General features: G+C 38.0%; 3 protein-coding genes across 3 annotated transcripts; all 3 read left to right on the top strand.

Annotated features, from left to right (window-relative positions):
* Nucleotides 1–6,647: 6,647 nt before the first annotated feature.
* Nucleotides 6,648–7,637, top strand: LOC131784340 (beta-1 adrenergic receptor-like). Its single transcript, XM_059101142.2, has one exon. The coding sequence runs from the start codon at nucleotides 6,648–6,650 to the stop codon at nucleotides 7,635–7,637; it is 990 nt and encodes a 329-aa protein (XP_058957125.2).
* A 7,972-nt stretch (nucleotides 7,638–15,609) lies between these two features.
* LOC131784339 (histamine H2 receptor-like) lies at nucleotides 15,610–16,697 on the top strand. Its single transcript, XM_059101141.2, has one exon. The coding sequence runs from the start codon at nucleotides 15,673–15,675 to the stop codon at nucleotides 16,672–16,674; it is 1,002 nt and encodes a 333-aa protein (XP_058957124.2). The 5' UTR covers nucleotides 15,610–15,672; the 3' UTR covers nucleotides 16,675–16,697.
* Nucleotides 16,698–20,280: 3,583 nt separating this feature from the next.
* On the top strand, nucleotides 20,281–21,555 carry LOC131784336 (beta-2 adrenergic receptor-like). Its single transcript, XM_059101138.2, has 2 exons — nucleotides 20,281–20,353; nucleotides 20,501–21,555. Exon 2 carries the CDS (start codon nucleotides 20,530–20,532, stop codon nucleotides 21,553–21,555), a length of 1,026 nt encoding a protein of 341 aa, XP_058957121.2. The 5' UTR covers nucleotides 20,281–20,353; nucleotides 20,501–20,529.
* Nucleotides 21,556–21,785: the final 230 nt, after the last annotated feature.

The raw sequence follows: 21,785 nt of genomic DNA, 5'->3' as shown, positions 1-21,785 counted from the left end.
TTTCATGAAACACATCATGTCGCACAGGAAGACAATTCAGCACTTTATTTCAGGTCATGTCAGCGCATCGAAAGTTCGCCAGTCTCTCTCGTAAATAATTTTTAGATCCAAACTGTAAAAACTTTCATTATAAAAGAGTTTTCTTTTTACATCTTGACGGGTTTATTGTCATAATTGACGAAAAAGTTATGGTCGGTGGCAAAATTTTGACAAGGGCAAAATTATATGTCGATCAAGTCTGACTGAACTCAAAGGAGTATTTATTTTATTTTCGTTAGAGCATCAACTGTTTACTAGTATGACGGGCACCAAGCCAATGGTTTGATGAAGTAAAAGCGATTGCCCCAACCCAAGGTCATATATGTTATCTAATTTCCCCATTGTTGTACAGCAGGTTTGCTTTAGAATTATAAAGGGTAACTAGCAGCATAACTAAACTGGTTATCTATGTGATGGTGCCTGTATCAGGCGAAAATATTTAGCTGCTAAAATGCTCCTGAATTGTTTTCTAGCTAATTTAAAAATGCATATATAGCAAAAAAAAAACAGTTATAATAGAAAGACATACGATGTACATGCAAAGAAAATAATGAGTTCGCTTGGATCCTTTCATGTGAGAGGGTACATAATTAGCAAAGGGAGACTGGATGAGATAAACCGCGCCGAAATAATGACTGCAAAGTATCTCCTCTTACTTAAAATGTCCTGATAACAGAAAGGAAACCGAATCACCATAAAACGGTCGATTGGAACACTAAACGAATTCAAAGTAGTCGCCGCGGTTGTGTAAACCTATAGCAATAACGTAATCTTTAAGACTTTGCAAGAAACTAATGGCTGTATCCAACAGCTGCTAACAATTCATAAAGGATCTATGACGAATTGTTCGTAAAGACTTGTTTTCGTAGAACAGCCGTAACACAATGACACTTCCAGTTACAGCGGCTAAGGCGGATAAGGAAAACCACGCTGAAAGGAAGATGGTTACTGCACGGCTGAGATGTTTGTGCGGTAAGGTAACGTCCATGTTAATTTGGTGTAAACTCAAGACGGCAACAACAGAAGTCGAGAAATAATTATGAAAACGTTACGCTAATCTCAAACGTGGTCACTCTCTTACAACAGGTTAGGGGCACTTGAGTCTACCCAAACCAAATTTCAAATTTGAACCTGGAGATTAAAATTAGCAGTCTCATGCAAAAACAAATAAGAGAAATGTGCTGACGAGTTTCGAATTCAAAATTAATCTTTAAATAGTCGGTTATTTATTACGAGTTCCACATAATTTGCAATGTAAGCAAATTCAACAGCAGGACCTACGGCATTAAGAGCTACTGCTCTGGGTTGGGACAATCAATTTTACTACATCAGCAATCAGTCAATTCATATATCACTTTCGAAATATATAGTCTTGCACCTTCCCTTTATCTAGTTGCCGTGTGGACACAGGAAGGAAATACAATGAGATTGGGAACAAGTAAAATGAGTTTCTAATGACCCAGACCAATTTACTCTTGAAGGCAAATTGAAAGAAAAACAAACAAACGAAGTAAAATACATATCATTTTGGGAGTCATATTTCATTGACGGCCAGTATCAGATTGGGCTTCACACTTCAACATAGGAATCGGACCCATTCCTTTTAAGCCATAAATGTGGTCACTTCTATGATTTAACTGTCGACCAGGAGCCCGTTAACAATTTGAGTACCAAAACTTGTAAATGTTCTCGTAACCATCTTGTCACTAAAAGCAGTTGCATCTTGAGAGACACTTTTATGTTAATTTAGGGTTTTTATTTTCCAAAAGATCAATCATAGCTGTGATGCTTTTTAACGATAGCGAGAAGGAGAAGAGGATTAAGAGAGTGTCTCTGTAAGAGCGGTCCGGTCGATTTTGCTTGAGACACGGATTTCGCTCGTTTCTTGTGTGTTGTAAGACATTCATGTACCTATACTAAAACAACAATCAGTTTGATCGGATCTCTTCATTTTTCAGAGTTTTACGGAAATTAAATTTCACTCGAGCAAAGGCTTGCAGTGACACTTTTTAAGACTTTAATTTCATACAACTTTGGAGGACAATTTACAAAAAACTACGGAACTCAGTAAAAAACAAATACCACAGCCATGTATATTAACTTTATCTTATCTATCGAGGCGACGTTTGTAAACATCACGTTTCAATCAAGGAAACAGGAAGACTTGAATGACACCTTATCGGTTCGCCTAAATCACAGACGCCAAAACCGATCAGATTCAAGGTAAATTTTTGAAAAAGTGAGGCGTTCTAAACTGATCCAACTAACATAGCTAGGAAGTAGGTACCATAGAAAAGGTAACTACAGAAAAAAACTTTGCGGCCCGACCTTTACGAGAACTTTATAACTCCGTGAACTTTCCTAACTTTCGGTAATCTACAAGTTTGGCCGCCATTTTGAGCGACTTGTCAACATGAAGCGTAACCGATATAAATCAAGCAGGTAGATCTAAAACCGTCAGAAATACATACGAAAGCAATTCAAATGAACTTTAATTTTAATTCAAGCGGCAAAATTTGAAACTGTTCGTTAAACTTACCATCCCCATGCGACCATTTCTTCCAACAATTCAAACACTACGACTAGTGTTCCAATTTCCCTCGTCGATTCAACCGTAAGTAATAACCTGTGCCACCCAAGCTTCGACTCGAATGTGAAGTACGAATCAAATAACATAACTGCTTCATCTTCGCGGCAATATCACGCTGGTATTTTGACATTCGGATCGACAAGAACGGTGATCAGGTAGCGATCGCCATGTTTACTTCTTAAACGTGCTCGCTCACCATTCGCTGAGTGAAAACAGTACGGTTCAGTGGTGAGGGCGGGGTGAGGGGTGGGTGCGAGCAGATTATCAGAAGATTTTTGGGAACATTCGAACATATGCATTAAAGTATCATGATAAACATTAGAACTGTCAGTCTTAATGTGAAGGCATGCTTCATGTTCCAGACAACTTTTGTTTTACTTAGTATTCTTTTTTTTTCTTTCAAATACATTTCGTTCCAAATAGGACTAGCATCAATTCATAGATTTACAAACAAATCTTTACCACGTAAATAAATGTGTTTAGATAATCGTGATAACCATTGAACCTCTTGTATCGCACCAGAAATAACGTGTCTTGTCTTCGCCCAACTCTGAGAGCGTGGAGCGGCAAAGACGCGAGACACGAGTCTCGCGTCTCGCGGCTTCTCCATGCTCACAGGATACGCGTGACCTCACTATCTTTAAGAAAAATAAGAGACTGCTCGAAGTCTGTATTCCGTTCAACCATTTCATAAGAGTAACGCGAGTCTTTCAATTGAGTAAGAAAGTCACAAACCCATTCTTTACCGCAAGAGCGTAACCACTGACCACAGTAGGCTTCTCCTTTGACGCGGAAATTGAAATCGTATCGAGTATACAAAGTTATAGTGAGTTCCTTTAGATCTCCCAAACTTGTATCGTGTTGGAAACAATTACAAGTACAGGAAGAAGTCTTTCGCTAGCGAGACGTTCATTATGTCTCAGGACTGCTTTTTGAATAGCAAAGATGGAAAAAACTTTGGTTGATCGCGTGGCTTAAGTGGTTTGGTACGACTGTCTGAATGCAATGACGAAGTAAAACATCATTTGATAAGCTGCCACCTGTCTAAAGAGGTCTTAAGTGAAAATGAGCTAATCTTGGCAAGGATTGGCCTATTTCACCTCGCTCAGGAGGATAAACAAAAAAAATGTGGATTTGCTATAGGTATCGCCACTCTTTGGGGAAGTTTTGGATAAGTGCAAAGGTAACATGTCAGTATCCTGATCATGATGGTGTCAGGAAGCGTATCCAAGGCAGAGATGTAATTAACTAGCATATGTCTCAGGACATTCAAAAGCTGTTTGGAGTTATTATTCCAGTTGAATCAGGTAGTCTTCAGTAACATTTTCTGTTATATATTTTTGTCACGTGACATATTTGCTTGAAAAGAGAAGAAATTCTTTATTAGATGAAGGGTACTTAAGTACACATCACGTTGAAAAAAGATAGATCTATGAGTAAGTGCTTTTAATTGCAGATGGAAATATGTACAATGTTGCTTGGTTGATAATCAATAATGTTTTTGTAGAAGGTTAAATCACCTGACAACGCAACACACTTATTCATGCGTACGGTTCACAATTATTTGCGGTCAGTTTTCCTCAGTTTGTATGATTCTCATTAACCAGTATGATTAAATTTGCAGACTAAAACACCCCTTATTTGATTAAGAATAATAAAAGTAAACAGTGCATCACGGTTTTCAATTCCTGATGGATGCTACTGGGCTTTACTTAACTGAGAAATTTTCAATCGCTTACCTCAGCTCTCTGTGTCCCATGCCATAAGAGGCACAAGAAAAAAGTTGATGATAGTGAGTCTTGGCTGAGACAAGAAGAATCAGAGAAGAATCTACGGTCCCCAGAAACGCCACTTTTAAACACGAGACAACTAAGGTAAATTGAATTAAGGGGTATTTGTTTTATTGAAAACTATCGTTTAGGTTATAAGATACGCGAATAACTCTCCCCACCGATTTTTTCTTACATTCTGTTAATCAAAAGTTTCAATAATTATAAAGGCTTTCTTTTTTATCGTCCTAATAGTAACAGTTTCCAGGATCCAAGGGGAGCAAAAGAGAGAACAATTTTCAGTTAGGTAAGGCGACATGCCGGCTTTATACTTCTTCCGGCGTGATAAAGATAATGATGACAACAATGGGTAAAAAGCATCGTCCGCTATTGAGGACGATTATCATAGTTATAAATAAATCTCACTAATAGTCCTGAAAAAAATCTCAGGGGGCCCTTTGAACCATCCACTTCATCTCGCCAGAAGTCAAAGTTGCCTACACTCCTTCTAAGGTTCATGCGATTTTACGACGAATTTTCAATTCCGGTGTGTTGCACGCGCGACTTTTGATGGGAAAAACTTGCACGCGCCATAACTTAAAAGAACGTGTCAGTGGAATGAACCAAATCTCTATCATTTTGCACACATTCCTGGGAACAGCAAAAATTACTTAGTACAAACATTCTAAGTATAGTGTTCATTCCGTGCAATGGGGCATAAATAAAAGGTTCTGGTGGAAAATACACTTTATTTTACACCACAGATGACAGGCAAAAAGGTTATATGGGTACCCCGGTTAAAAATATATTGATAACTCTATTAATTAATACCAGCTCTAATTTAAAGGAGAAAGTTATGAGAATAAAATAAAAGTTGTCTGTAGCACGAAGCATGCCTTCACTGTTTAGACTGATAGTCCTAAAGCTTTTTAAGTATGTATTCGAATATCTTATGACGATAAGCCCGCCACCCACCCCACCCCGCGCTATACTGTTTTCACTCAGCGACTGGTTAGCGGTCACGTTTATGAGGTAAACATACCGATCGATTCCTGATCACCGTGCTTGTCGATCCGAATGTCAAAATACCAGCGTGATATTGCCGCGAGATGAAGCAGTTATGTTATTTGATTCGTACTTCACATTCGAGTCGAAGCTTGGGTGGCACAGGTTATTACTTACGGTTGAATCGACGAGGGAAATTGGAACACTAGTCGTAGTGTTTGAATTGTTGGAAGAAATGGTCGCATGGGGATGGTAAGTTTAACGAACAGTTTCAAATTTTGCCGCTTGAATTAAAATTAAAGTTCATTTGAATTGCTTTCGTATGTATTTCTGACGGTTTTAGATCTACCTGCTTGATTTATATCGGTTACGCTTCATGTTGACAAGTCGCTCAAAATGGCGGCCAAACTTGTAGATTACCGAAAGTTAGGAAAGTTCACGGAGTTATAAAGTTCTCGTAAAGGTCGGGCCGCAAAGTTTTTTTCTGTAGTTACCTTTTCTATGGTACCTACTTCCTAGCTATGTTAGTTGGATCAGTTTAGAACGCCTCACTTTTTCAAAAATTTACCTTGAATCTGATCGGTTTTGGCGTCTGTGATTTAGGCGAACCGATAAGGTGTCATTCAAGTCTTCCTGTTTCCTTGATTGAAACGTGATGTTTACAAACGTCGCCTCGATAGATAAGATAAAGTTAATATACATGGCTGTGGTATTTGTTTTTTACTGAGTTCCGTAGTTTTTTGTAAATTGTCCTCCAAAGTTGTATGAAATTAAAGTCTTAAAAAGTGTCACTGCAAGCCTTTGCTCGAGTGAAATTTAATTTCCGTAAAACTCTGAAAAATGAAGAGATCCGATCAAACTGATTGTTGTTTTAGTATAGGTACATGAATGTCTTACAACGCACAAGAAACGAGCGAAATCCGTGTCTCAAGCAAAATCGACCGGACCGCTCTTACATAGACACTCTCTTAAGTGCTTGAGAAAGATTTTGGAACATCCCAAAGAGGTGCTATCCTTTGTTTCTCTTTCGCCGTTTTCGGGAACTCTGAAAGGTCAGACTTCATATTTTATTGAGACATGCCTGTCAATATATAGAATATCTACATGGAAATACTATGATGACTCATGCAAAAAAATTTCAGTTTCAGTAACACCTGTTTGGTTTGCAGAGATAAAAAGCCTGTAATCTCAAACGTTCCCTAACTTTCTTTCTATTCTCTGCTGTAGCTGTATATCATCCTACTATGAATGATAGCCACCCGGAAGATCATCTGAGCAGTGCAGCGTCCATCGTTCTATCGCTGTGGCTCTCCTTGAGCAGTTTTGTAGCTGTAAGCGGAAACACAGTTATGCTGTGGTTGTTCTACAAGAACGAGTCTTTACGAACAATTTCCAACCGGCTTTTAGCCTCGTTATCCGTGGCGGACGTTTTGGTTGGCCTCGTTATCGATCCTGTTTGGATTGTTATCATATGTTGGATTCAGCCACCACTTCATAGTACTCTGACTGATGTTATTTTAGCATTGTGGGTTCACACAACCGCCGCCACTACTTTTAACATTTGCTGTGTTTCAGTTGATCGATTGATTGCGATTCGGTTTCCTTTCCGTTATCAAGAAATTGTAACGAAGAAAAGATGTTACACAGTGATTATTTTGGTGTGGCTGTTTTCAATGGGTCTTCCTTTCTCTACGCTGCTTATACCCATCAAGCTTTTCTCAAAAGAGAAATTTGTTAATATTGCAGTGCTGTGTTTTTTGATAGGATTTATAGCATTTTTTCTACCATTAATAGTTGTTTCACTCTCTTATATTTCTATTTTTAAATCGGCAACAAAACAATTTAAAAGAATATTAGCAGGAGAAACATCTACATTGCAAAACAACAATTTAAGAGTTCGTTGTATGCAAAATTTTAAAGCTATAAAAACAATTGGTTTTGTTTTGGGTGCCTGTATCATCACATGGATTCCTAGTGTAATTCTATCTTTTTTTGAAATTTATCATGCCTTAGTCAACAACCGGGATAAATATAATGCATTGATGTTTGTTGTGTGGCCTTGGGTTGGGACAATCGCTTTTACTTCATCAGCAATCAACCCATTTGTATATTACTCCCGAAATGAAGACTTCCGCAGAGCCTTTCGCCGTACTTTTCCCTGGTTGGCCCGTGGACATAGAAAAGAAAAGACTAGAAACAATAAGCCGATATCAAACAGAAACTCGATGGAATAAAATGGTGAGAGATCTGGAGATAAAGCGATTAAAGAGACGGTGCTCTGCCATTGATAGACGATGTCGAAATGGTCTCCGACTTTAGCTTGTATTTTTTTCCTCAATAGTGATTTTAAATCTAATAAAGAGATCTACTCTGAAACAATTCTTAATTCACGTTCGGCTCTTTCTTTGGATATACCAGGAGAATATAAACTGCAGTTTATGTTCCCTTTGAGGGGTCGGTAAATTCAATACGGACGTGCGAATACACTTCAGCTGCAAAACATTATTGCAAAAAAGACGCACAGGTTAATAAGCCCACTTTACTTTCCTTCATGAAAGAGATGCTTTTTGAAGTAAAGTTTAGCTGAGGCACGTACATCATGATTTCCATTTTTATTTCCTCTTCGCTATTTGCCATCTTCGATCGCTCCATCTTTGCAACCAAGGGCATGAGTATCTTCTTTAGGAGAAGCGTTTTCCTATACTCTCTGTGATTCTTATCCCACAGAGTTCTAATTCCTTTAGCTGGATCAACTTTAGTAGTGGGAACACACCATTTCAAAGAAGGAGAATCCTCGGATTGCTCGGATTTTTTACTTTCCCTCAGGAGCAGAAGCCATTTTGAACTGGTTACTAAGGAAAAAATTACTCGAAGCTCTCTCATTAATTTCCTTCTACTTTGTCGCAGCTTTTTGTCACAGAAATTTACAATCGTTGCAGGAACGATGCTCTCTGTCATTTAGTTGCTACAGTCCGTCACACGATTTTAAACCACTTTCCATTCGTGCGACTGATCGCAGAAACAAAATTCAATCGCAGCGACAAAGATTTCATAAAACCCATCCTGTAGCGCAAGAAGACACTTAAGCACTTTATTTCAGGTCACGTCAGCGCATTGAAAGTGCGAAAGTTCGCCAGTCTCTCTCGTAGATAATTTTTAGATCCAAACTGTACAAACTTTCATTATAAAACATTTTTCTTTATACATCATTTATTGTTATAATTAGCGAAAAATTTATGCTCGGTGGCAAAAATTTGACAAGGGCAAAGTTATTTGTCATAAATCAAGTCTGACTGACCTAAAAAGAGTATTTGTTTTATTTCCGTTTGAGCATCGACTGTTTACTAGTATGACGGGCACCAAGGTTTGATGAAGTAAAAGCGATTGCCCCAACTCAAGGCCATATATGTTACCTAATTTCCCCATTGTTACACAGTAGGTTTGCTTTAAAATTATAAAAGTTAACCAGCAGCATAGCTAAACTGGGCATCTATATGATGGTGCTAGATCTCCAATATTTTTGCCTGTATCAGGCAAACATGTTTAGCTGCTAAAATGCTCCTGAATTGTTTTCTAGCTAATTTGAAAATGCATATATAGCAAAAAAAAACACAAAAAAATCACTTATAATGGAAAGACACGCTGTACATGCAAAGAAAATAATGAGTTCGCTTGGATCCTTTCATGTGAGTGGGTACATTTTTAGCAAAAGGAGACTCGATGAGAGAAGTCGAGAAATAAATCCGTAAACCGTTGGTAATTTTCATTTGCCTTTCCACAGATGTTGCTGCGATGCTTTTTATTCCCGTTTTAGCATAGAATTATCAAAACTTTCCTTTACAATATGCAGTTTATTAACAGGCATACCTTATTCATCATCAAATATCTCAACATTTTTGAAAACATGCTTTGAAACTTAAATTTTTCTGTTATTCTCTTCATTCCATCAATGTAAAGCAGCTAGATCTCAATCTATTAGCAGAAGTTTAGTGAAAATCGACAAACTTTTCTTCCCGATACACAGCTGCTTTTGTGAGAATAGGTGCACCAGAAAACACAAACCAGCATCTCAGGAAAATTGAAATATATATGTGTTAAAAACCTCGATTTCATGCTAATCTCACAGGTGGTCACACTCGTTGACTGGCTCAGGGAGTTCTAATTTGAATCTAACAAAACCAAATGTCAAATTTGATGCCAGATATTGAAGTTAGAAGCCTAATTAAAATAACTAATAGAATAAATGTGTTGGGTTTCAGATTCAAAGTTGATCTTAAAATAGTTCGTAATTTAACACATGCTGTAAGTAATAGAGAAGTTAAGCACACTCAGACTGCGGGGGGTCCACTGTTGCTTTGTTTAAAATAAACCCCAAATAATTAAAACATGTTATTTATTTCGAATTTTCAAGCCTAAACGTACTCAATGGGTACATCACCAGTCCAAATTTCACTTGTACGTTAAGAAGAAAAATATTGCATAGGCCTTGGACGAGATAGTGTTGCCTTTAGCCGTCTTAGAGGAGGCAAAAGGGAACTTAAGCAATGGAAGTTTTCGGGGCGACGGCGACGGCGACGGCGACGGCGACGGCGACGGCGACGGCGACGGCGACTGGAGTGGCAGAGGGAAGCTGGGACCGATGTAGCCGTCGCCTCCCGTCAAATTCATATGTTTAAGCAGCAAGTTCATTCAGACAGCGACGGTGTGGCTTTCCAAAGAAAAAAATGACTTCTTTTAAAGAAACGGGAGAATTTCCTATTTATGGGAAAACAATCAGTCAAGCAACCCAGATTTTCCTTGGGACGGTTATGGTCCGTTCGACCTCGAAAACATAGATGAATTTAGTGTTAACAACTGGGTTGAAAACGTAAATTAGCCACCGTAAAGGTAGAATCGTTTACAATGGGCACAAGAGAGAACATGCTCTCAAGTTTCAGTCGGTCGCTATACCTAATGGGCTCATTGCCTATATGTTTGGCCCTGTGGGTAGTGCCATTGAACAATATTAATATTTAACACTGTCTGCAAAAATAGGGCTAGCATTGATTTGACTAACCTGATGCAGTTTTTTTAAAGGACATGGCTAAAATTTAATGAAAAGTCATTTGCCTATATACGGCAGTATATAAAAATTATTGCTTTATCTTACAAGTTTGGAGCAAATATAATAACAAAAGATCACTACTATCACTTCTGTTGCTGTCTATTAAAATTAGGAAGCTATAGGTTGATCAATACAGTAAGTACCTTAAGTTTATTACTTTGCTTTTATTCTTTACTTTAGAGGGTAGGAGGCATGATGCAGGGATTTTGCATGATTCTGGGCTACTTCACGACCTGGAAGCCTATGTCTACTCAGTGACAGGGCTACCAATGTGTTTGCATGGCGACCCTGCTTACCCCCTCAGAGTCCATCTTCAGGGGCCATTCCGGAACCCCCACCTTACTCCCTTTATGAAAGCATACAACGGTTCGATGAGTTCAGTAAGGGTGTCTGTAGAGTGGTTATTTGGAGATATCATAGAATATTTCAAGTTCGTGGATTTCAAAAAGAATCTCAAGATAGGAATGAGCAGCATTGGAAAGATGTACATTGTTTCTGCACTTCTGCAAAATGCTTTGAGTTGCTTGTATGGCATCAATACTGCAACATCTTTTGACCTTGAACCTCCCACCCTGCAAGAATATTTTGCATAGCTGATGTGTTGAAGAAAAGAGAACTTTATCTTCTTATGAAAATTTATAATTTGAAACATTATGATATGCAATAATTTGGACGTTACCTTATGAAATTTAAGGAGCAGCCCCTCCCAATCAGTTGATTAAAAAAAATGCATATAAACCTATCATGGTCAAGGGTTGTTGGGTTGTTGGGTGCAAGGTTTGTGAGGCACAAAATTTCAGACACTTGTTATAGACATATATTCAACATGTACAGTCAAACAATTTTGTCCAATATATTAACAACAAAATGTTTAAGCCTAATTTGTCTTTTTTCGTACCAGCTTCTGCATGACTGAGAAACCACCAAAGTTTCCAAAAGGCATTCATCATAATAAGGGAATTTAAATGATTATAATATGAAAATGTAAACATTTCCTTCATAAATGCCATTGTCCTATGAAAGTTAATGAACATAAAAGTGCTATTCAAAAAGACACCATTGGCTAACAACAACAAATTAAGCTATAGTAATTAACAGTTAATTCTTCTCTTTAGGCAACATTTTTTCCATGAGGGTGAGCAATGCTTGATTCATCTGCTGTTGTTGCTGTAATATCAACAGTGTTTGGCTTTGTTGATCTTTTCTTAACTGCATCTCTCCCTCTCTCAGAGAATGTTTTTACTTTGCTTTTCTTTTTTACTTTTACTTTTCTTTTCTCTGAGAAATTCTACTGCATCACTGCCACTTCTCCTTTTTTTCTTTTTGGCTCCTTCCTCTCCACCTCTTTTGCTGGTGTTTCTAAACCGTTCCATAGCCTTTATCCGTATTTCTTCTGCTACCTTTTTATCAGCTTCAGCTTTCTTCTTTCCATCTTTATCACTGTCAATAGCAGCAATGATCTTGTCAAGTTCTCTAACCTCAGCATCTATTCCAGTTGCTTGGATTTCTTCTGACATCCTTCTTTTATACTTAGTGCGTAACAGTGTCCAACGATCGCGACCTGGCCGTTTTGCAACTTTAAACTTTGGGTAATCCATTGCATTTAAATTACCAGCAATAGAATCCCATACTTGACCCCTCTCCGGAGTGCCCTTCTTGTACTGAAAAAGATCGCTGATTGTCATTTCATCCAGAAGAGCCCTGTCATGCTGCTTTGTCCATTCCATCACTGTTCTAGGTAACATTAAGACAAAAAAAGATTGTTTGTTTTTTTTGTTTATTTGTGATTGATGGCTGCACATGCAACAGAGAACAAAAACAGGCTAATTTAAAATTCTGGTGCACTTGTTTGGTTGTCCATGAAACATACAAATTTTACGTTACAACAATAATTGTAAAAGTTCCAATACCAGACATGAAAAGCTATTTTTCAGTTGAACCAGGACAAGAATAAACCCATAAGAACCATTTATGGCTAGATCATTTGCATATTTTTGTGTTGTAAGAATTAAAATTCAGCATTCCTGGATGCGTAATTAGCAATGAATTTTAGAAACTACAGCATCTCAGAATTTCGTTAGATTGAAAAATCTTTCAAACTTTTGAATGGAGAAAGTTCCAACAGATGCAGTAATATCGACTTCTTAATTCTTAATTTGACACATAAATTCACTATTTATTACGCATGTATGAATACTGAATTTCGAAATCTGACTAACGAAAGCTAGGAAGTTCGATATATAAATGATCAATCCATTCATGGAATCTTGAAGAAGAAGAAAAGTTAAGTTTATTGGAGTGGCAAGATTTCTCAACAAAATATAACTCTCTTTCCAAAGGTTTTTAAAAATGAACCTTACACTGAATTGCATTAAAATAACATTCTCATGAAATTAGCGAGACCAAGCAGTTGTTAACGTGTTTATATGTTTATATTTATAGCTAAAACTTTCAGTATTAGTAGAGAAGTGAACTATCGCAATTCGCTGTAAATTACTGTTTTCCCGCCGAAAATAAAAAGAAATGGTCAAAGAAATGAGTTCAAAGTACACCCTGGGTGAATATTTTTTTACAATCTACAGACAGATTCAATTGTTATTCTCACTTACGATTTTGTGCTTGTTGAGTTGGCCATAATATGTTAGCTAGAAAGAAGAGTAACTCACAAGTTAGGACGAATTTAAGGCAAAAAAGAACAGGTAAATCGAGCTAAAAAGTCACCTGTATATTAACAATGAAATCAAAAGTAATATTTCAAAAAATAGTATTTGTTAGAGGTCACAAAAATGACCAAGACAGAAAACCAACACTCACGTTTTCACCACAACAGCAAACACCTGCTCTTCACGTCTCCGACGTTCCCGCGACGGCTAAGAAGTTGGCTAAATCATGCGCAGTAATGCATGGATCATGACTTAACTTCCGGTCTAAGTCGCCGTCGCCCCGAAAACGTCCATTGCTTAAGTTCCATTAAAGTGTATACGTGACGCGTGATTAAGGCCGAAAAATAATATGTGATGAGTGAATTTTACAGGAAGGCGCGTGTAAATCGAATATACATACATACATACATCCTTTATCGACTTTTCCCGAAGGGGCTTTTCAAGGACAATAACAAACACAAAAATTAAAATAAATAAATAACTTATTAACTTCAATTAATTACAAATACATAGATTGTAGACGCCTCAAGATGTTGAACGAAGAGAAAGTGTTTCCATGTTTTGTGAGACAAACCATTTCTTCAAGTTCGAACGAATCGAGTAGAAAACATGAAAATATAGCGCTGAAGAGTACCATGGCCAAACAATGAAATTCACTCCTCCCGCTGCAGGATCAACACCACTTTACCCGTGAGTTTGTTTGCTCCTCACATTTGCGCTCGGTAATTTAATTCTCAGATGTTTGACGGGTTCTCACATGACAATGTTTTCAAAATCAAATTACCGTTTCAGACTTAATGTAAATATGAACGTCGCTGACTCAATCTCATTGTAATTCAATTTTGGGAAACGCTATTTCTTCGTTCTTAGAGTAAAACAACAAACATTCGACAAAGCCCAATTTTTTTAAATGAATAATGTAAACCTTGCAACTGAAGAGAGAATGATAAAAACTTGCTCCCACCGTTCGCTATCATTTTAAAACTTTCTAGGTAAAACATAATTCGTAAGATAACTTCTTTCCCCTAAACAACATGACTGTATTAAAGATTCCAAAAGGTAGGACAAGAAATAATTTGAAGAATACGAACACTTTGAAATGTTATTCGAGCGATAAACGAGCGCGAGGGGTTTAAAGCGATGAATGCAAAAGTCATTGTTTTACCAAAACTTGATTGGAATTATAAACTAAAGCTAGTATCAAACGAAGAATGGGAAAAAAAGGTTTGAATCTTTCTGGACCTTAGCGTAAGAGAAAACCCAGATAAGACACGACTTACCTCCTCCTCTTTCGTGGATCCTTTGTGGTTCGCTTCTCTTTGTTGATGACCCCTTTTCAGTCTGTTTTCTGGAGCTCTTTGTATTTCCTTCTCACGTTGCTCTTCGCTAGATATTTGCCTTTTTACTTATGTCTTTTCTTGTTCTCTATCGCGTCCCTCTCGCCATATTCTGCCTATTTTAGCGTCCTTTCTAACTTTCTTGCGCGTTTTTGTCGACTCGCTTTATGCCTTTTACTTCTTGCTTTCTTTGGTCGCTCTGTCTCTTTCTTTCTGGCCTATTTTCAATCAAAGCCTCTTCTCCACGAACTTGAATTATAACAATTTCCTCCGGTTGACAAAACTTTAGCTCTGCCGGTATTGCTGCTTTGCGAGTTGATTAAAAATTGCAAAATACTGAGAATTACTGTTCAACTACAACTTCACCAGTTTGATTGCCCGCTCACAACGCGTGTTGCAGATTATTTGCCTACGCGGCTTCACATCTACTAGCTCACGCGAAGCCCTCGTGTAATGCCTAACCGTGTGCCAGCGGTACGCTGCACTAAAGCTCGGCACTTGAGTATGCGCACTACATCGTGATCTGCCAGTGTCTCCTGGCACTAATAGGGTATCCTGGTTACGCATGCAATCGGACCTGCGCACTACCTTCTCCTTTGCCCTTCCATTACCTAATGGCTGAGAACGTGCCTGCGATACACTCGGCCGCGCATGCTAAAAGTAGCACCTTGTACGGTCGGTCGTACGATCATAAGTCCAAATTTTTTTGCTTTGATGGGCTACTACTATTTTGTATAATTATGGGGCTACGCTGCACGCGCTGTGAGCTCCGCTTTTAAAGGGAATAACTTTTTTAAACTACTAATTGATGACAACAATATAGCGCTAATTGAAAGGAGAATCATTAAGAATTTATAAAGTCCTTAAGAAGTTCACGTTTAAGAATCTACTTAAAAACCGGCATCGAATTAATAGTTTTAGGAGAACTACGCTGCGAGTTAACTATTCTGTAATAAGAGGTCCTCTGTCCGCTAGCTGACTAACCTAACCCTAACCCCAAGGACACCGCTCATGACATAATAAATCTGCATAAAAGGATACGATAATTCATGCAAAACAATTCAGTTTCAGAAAGATGTGTTTGGTTTGTTGAAAAGGGGGTAAAATTTCGAGCATTTTCCAAGCTTACTTTCTTTCTTCTGCTGTCGCTATCCACCATCTTACCATGAATGATAGCCACCGGCACGATCAGCTCAGCAGTGAAGCGTCCATCGTCCTTTCACTGTGGCTCTCTATTTCTGGTTTTGCAGCTGTCACTGGAAATATAGTCGTATTGTGGCTGTTCTACAAAAATGAGCCTTTACGAAGAATTTCCAACCGTTTTTTAGCCTCTTTATCCGTAGCAGACCTTTTAGTTGGGCTTGTGATAGCTCCTACCTGGATCATTTTCATCTGGTGGTTTACATTTCACAGCGTCTTTTTAGAATGGTTGTGGGTTCACACAACCACCGCAACCACTTATAACATTTGCTGTATTTCTGTCGACCGTTTCATTGCGATTTGGTTTCCTTTCCGTTATCAGGAAATTGTAACAAAGACAAGATGTTACACAGTGATTATTTTGGTGTGGTTATTTTCACTGGGTCTTCCTTTCTCGACGTTGCCGGTGAAAGACAAGGAAAAATTCAATATTGTGATGTTATGGATTTCCCTGGCATTCATAACATTTGTTATTCCATTACTTGTGGTCTCATGTTCCTATATTTTAATTTTCAAATCAGCAAAAAAACAGTTTTATAGAATACTAGCAGGAGAAAGTCCTATAACATATAACGACAATTTTAGAGTTCGTAGTATGAAAAATTTTAAAGCTATTAAAACCATCGGTTTTGTCTTGGGTGCTTGTATTATCACATGGATGCCCAGTCTCGTTTATCTGTTTGTTGATTTTTATTATACCGTGATAAATGACTGGGATAAAAGTTGGAGATTATATTATGTTGTGTGGCCTTGGGTTGAGGTATTCGCTTTTACTTCATCAGCTATCGATCCATTTTTATATTTCTTTCGAAATAAAGAGTTCCGCCAAGCCTTTCCCCGAACCTTTCGTTGGTTACTCTGCAGACACAGCACAAGAAACACCTGGCTGAAATCAGGTGGAAACCTGATGGTACGAAATGGTTTTAAAAGATCTAGAGATAGAGCGGTTAGGGAGACAAAGCTCTGAGGATATCTTAAAGGAAACAGGACTCTGCCGTTGATAGATGATGTTGAAGTGAGCTGCCACCTCAGTTTGTGAATTTCTTATTAAAATAGCGATCTGAAATCTAATAAAAAAATCCTCTTTGCAACAATGCTTAGCTTGGCTGTCTCTCAGTAAATCGTATCACTTGTTATCTTTAAGAAACTTCTAAACTTTTATTGCATGAGAGTGTTTTTCATATATCTTGACAAACTATTAATGTTTTGTGACAGGCATTTGACTGGGGCAAAATTACGTCTGGAAAGACCTGTCTAATATGACAAAATGAGCAATTTTTCTTATATTTTAATTAACTTTTACTAAGAAAGAGAGTTAGGTGAGATAAGCTTAAAAATTATTGCTTCCGATGGTCATCAATTGTTTATCCAACATCTGATAACAATTCAAAAAGGATTTATTACAAGGTCAACCAAAACGTCCGCCACGGATAACGAGGCTAAAAACCGGTTGGAAATAGTTCTTAAAGACTCGTTTTTGTAGAACAGCCACAAAACTAGAGTTCATAGCAATTTGTTTATGATTACAATAATGCTGTGGATTCATACAACCGCGGCCACTACTTTTAACTCGTCCTGTGTTTCAATTGACCGTTTCATTGCGTTTCCCTTTCCTTTCCGGTATCAGGACATTTTAAGTAAGAGGAGATGCTTTGCGGTCATAATTTTCGTGTAGTTTATCTCATTTTTCCAATAATGTTCCCACGCGTATCAAAGGATCTAAGCGATTTCGCTATTTTCTTTGCACGTAGAGCGTTTGTCTTTCAATTATTAAAGGCCTCTTTTTGCTATATATACATTTTCAAATCAGCTAAAAAACAATTCAGGAGAATTCCAGCAACCAAAAAACTTCCTAACTCCCGCGAATATTTTAAAGTTTTAAGTATGCAAAATTTGAAAGCCATCTAAACAGTCGGTTTTAGTTTAGGTGCTTGCATCATTGTATGGATTCCTATTGTGGTTCTGCTGTTGGTTCAATTTTGCAATTTAAAGCAAACTGAGTGTGTAATCATTGGGATATAAGATTTCACGTATGGTCTTGGGTTGAGGCACGCGCATATTTCATCAGTGATCAACCCATTGATATACTTCTTCAGAAATAGCGAATTTCGCTGAGCCTTTTGCCACACCTTCCATAAGCTGCCCTGTGTTCATGAAAAAAATGCACAAGACCTTCGTGCAAAATCAGAGCGAAACCGAACGATACGAAATGTGGGGACTCGTGACAACTCTGCAACTAAGAAGAGAAACCTCTGAGGACAATCCTCGTGAAAAGTATTCTTGCCTAATTACAAGCCTGGCGCTCCTCAGCCATCACTTCATAGGTTGATTTTGTACTAGCGGTTTCGGACGAAACACAGCATTCAATTTCTGGACTTTTTAATATACAGCCCGAACTTTTCCATGCTGTTTTGCGGATTCTGCCGAGAGGTCTTTTTGAATAATAACTGGTGAGAGTTATCCCTTAGTTCTTTCCTGTTATCCTAATCTCAGTCGAATTTGATTCTTGGTACAAAACTGTTAAAAAATTGGCCGTGGACGTGACGCTTCTTCTGTTGACTCAGACAAGATTTCTTTGTTTTGCAGCTTCGTTCAAAAAGACTACATTTGGATTACTTGTTCGATGAATTGCATGAAATATTTTGTTTTCAGGGTTGGCTCCGAGTTCGACTTCGATTCAGGAATTTGATTTAGCCAACACTAACATTGAGTAAGTCACCAAAATATGACATTTGCCATAGCCTGGCTTGACTTTAAGAACACCGAACGTCTCAGTCAGAATCCAGTCAGGCGACCTCGGGTATTGTACTAAGCGATTTTTTAACAAGTCAGAGACCAGAAAAATAACGGAATAACATCTAACGACTTATTTCTCTCTTGTTGACGATTTGCCGTGCCATTCAGTTGTATTTCTTGAGAAGCCTGATGGGTATAGAAAGCGAAAATTTCAAATTTAGTCTGATGATGTATCTGTAAATGACCCATTGAGTTAATTATGTTCTGAAAATTTGAAATGAATAAGATTTTTTAATTACTTACATCTCTTTTGATACAGAGTTTCCCTCTCAGTAGACCCCCTGGTTTGAGTTTGCTTAACTTGCATATTACCTGCAACAAGTTTTAAATTACTGACTATGTTAGGATAAATTTTGGATTCGAAACTTAACACATTTATCTCATTAGTTATTTAAATTAAGCTATTCATCAGTCTTACATTTGACATTCGTTTTGAGTAGATTGAAGTAAGTGCCCACCGAGCCATTTATGGCCACAGTGTGACCATAATCATGCGAGATTAGTATTTTAAAAGAGATTTTAAAATAGTTTCATTATCTGACGTCCCTGTTTTGTGTTTCCTCGTGCACTTCGTTTCACGAAAGCAACTGCCTGTCGAAGGGGACGTTTTGTTGAATTTCTTTTTACATTTTGGCGAATAGATTTAAGATCTTGCTGTTTCCAAATTGACGAATTGACATTCCGAGCAAGAGGAGATGCTTTTCGGTCATTATTTTAGTGTCCTTTATCTCACTGAGTCTTCCTTTGGCTAAATATTAATTTTCAAATCAGCCAGAAAACAATTTAGGAGAGTTTTAGCAGCTAAAAACGGAAACCCCTGAGGCGAATTACATTAACACGTACGTTCTGTTTAAAAAACAAGCCGTGCTGGCCTCACTCGTTAAATTGAAGAGAGAGGTTTACATACATTTTTAGAACGAAAACACCGACGACGAATAACATTAAGTCTCTGTTTGATTTCCGCTGATCAGACTTGCTATATTGACTAGAGAGCCCTGTCGCCGCTTGAAAATACAATCGCTTCAAGGCCTCCTGTGAAACTCTTGGACAAATGTGACCTATTTTCCTCTGCCGTCAACTTTGTGACTTCATGCTTAAGATCCGAATCCTTATTGATCTTTTTTTGTGACTGGTAGTAGTCAGTCACCTGCTACGTTGCGATTTGAAGCGCCGAAGTTTGGAAAAATCGTACAATTTCCCAGAAAGGAGTCGTTTCCTTCGGAAATCCTTGAAACTGCTCTCTCTTACATCAAGATCAACAGACGATTTACAAAAAGAGCAGTGAAAAATTGTCCTTTTAAAACGACCTCTAACAGCAGACTTCAGCAGTCAACTTGACATGAAAACATAATTAAATTACGAAATTTATTTTGGGTTCTATTTCAGGCACTTAAATGAGGCTCCGAACGTTAACGTTCGGCGTCAAATTACTGCTTTCGCTTCGTTCAAACTGCTCAAATCAAATGGTTGGGGAGAGAGCTCACTTTTAGAATTACTGTTATCTCAGTAAATACTAAATGTTAAAATAATTGTAAACCGTTGATTTGCGGTGGGCCTGGCATTAAGACCATTTCATTCCACGTTTTCTCACGGCCTACCCATAACCCAGGCAGCTGCAAATCAGGAGAAACATGTTTGCAAGTTCTCTCTGTTTTTCTGCGAATTAATTAAGACTAATTTGTTCTTATCAGTATTGACATACGTAATCAAGACATTGAACTTCGGCAAGAGGAAATAACGTCCCATTATTTTCCCTTAACGTGAGAAAGATATCTTTCGAGAATTTCCTCTCTCTTAGATTTCGCTTCGTGCCTAAGTCTAGGACTTAACTTCCAGACTTCCTTGTCACGGTCAGTAAACAGCATTTTAAAAGCGTAATTTATCATATGATATCCTATATGCAATGTCATAGTATTAGTTTTCATAACTTCAACTTTGTGTTGTGGGGACCTGTAGACAGGTTGATTTTAAAGATAAAATTTCACTCTTTTCTTTAGCTACTGATGTCTCCGAATACCGAATCCACATGAATAACAGCTGCCTGGTGCAACATCTCAGCAGTACAGCGTCCATCTTTCTATCGTTGTGGTTCTCCTTCTCTGGATTAGCAACTGTAGCAGGAAATGCGGTCGTGTTGTGGTTGTTCTACAAAAATGAGTCTTTACGAACAATTTCCAATGGATTCTTAACCTCCTTGTCAGTGGCAGACTTGTTAGTTGGGCTGGTTATAGACCCTGTCTGGATCGTCATCAGATGCTTGATTCAGCCACCGGTACAGAGTACTTTGCACTACTGTATATACATGCTGTGGATTCACACAACCACCGCCACAACCTTTAACTTGTGCTGCGTTTCAGTAGACCGGTTTATTGCGATTAGGTTTCCTTTCCGTTACCAGGACTTTGTAACCAAGAAAAGATGCTGTTTGGTGATTATTTTGGTGTGGCTGATTTCATTATGTCTTCCTTTCACGGCAATTTCGATAGGTTTGTTGGGAAATATTGCGAGTACAGTGCTTTGGCTGTTTTTGGCATTTTTAACATTTGTCGCTCCATTATTTGTAGTCACTTTCTGTTATATGTTTATGTTTAAAGCTGCACGACGTCAATGCAGAAGGACGTTTCCCAGCGAAAATTTTCACAGCTCCAACGGAAATAACATTCCACGGAGTGGTATCATGAAACAAATCAAAACTGTTAAGACGGTCGGTTATATTATAGTTGTTTACATTGTTTCTTGGATGCCCAGTCTGGTCTTACTCGTAGTTCATTGTTATTATACAGCGACGAATCATCTCTGTGACGACATCAAAGTAGACAAAGTTGTATGGCCTTGGATTGAGGCAATCGCTTTTACTTCATCAGCGATCAACCCATTGATTTACTACCTCAGAAAAGGCGAATTTCGCCGAGCCTTTCGCCGCACCTTCCATTGGCTGCCTCGTGTTGATGAACAAAATTCGGTAGACCTTAGTGCACAACCAGATCGAAACCGAATGATACAAAAAGGTGGAACTCGTATCATTTTTGCAAGTAAGGAAACAGAACACTGAGGGAAGTTCATTCAAAAATTAAAATTGTAAAGCTGCCAAATCTTAAGCCTGGCATAGTTTTTAAAATGGAAAACTTGATTTCTGGGCACTTTTTTCAGTGTAATTGTCTTAAATTTGAGAGTCAAGTCTTTCATAACATCAGTGAAATATTTCCTTGTCAAACGCTCCTCTCTGAGCATTAGTCAGTAAATGATGCGGGCAGGATGTCAGAAGAACTAACTAAGCACTTG

The sequence above is a fragment of the Pocillopora verrucosa genome, chromosome 14 (genome assembly GCF_036669915.1).
Source record: "Pocillopora verrucosa isolate sample1 chromosome 14, ASM3666991v2, whole genome shotgun sequence".
NCBI classification, from domain to species: domain Eukaryota; kingdom Metazoa; phylum Cnidaria; class Anthozoa; order Scleractinia; family Pocilloporidae; genus Pocillopora; species Pocillopora verrucosa.
Note: the sequence above shows the minus strand (reverse complement) of the source record. Positions and strands in the feature narration are given on the sequence as shown.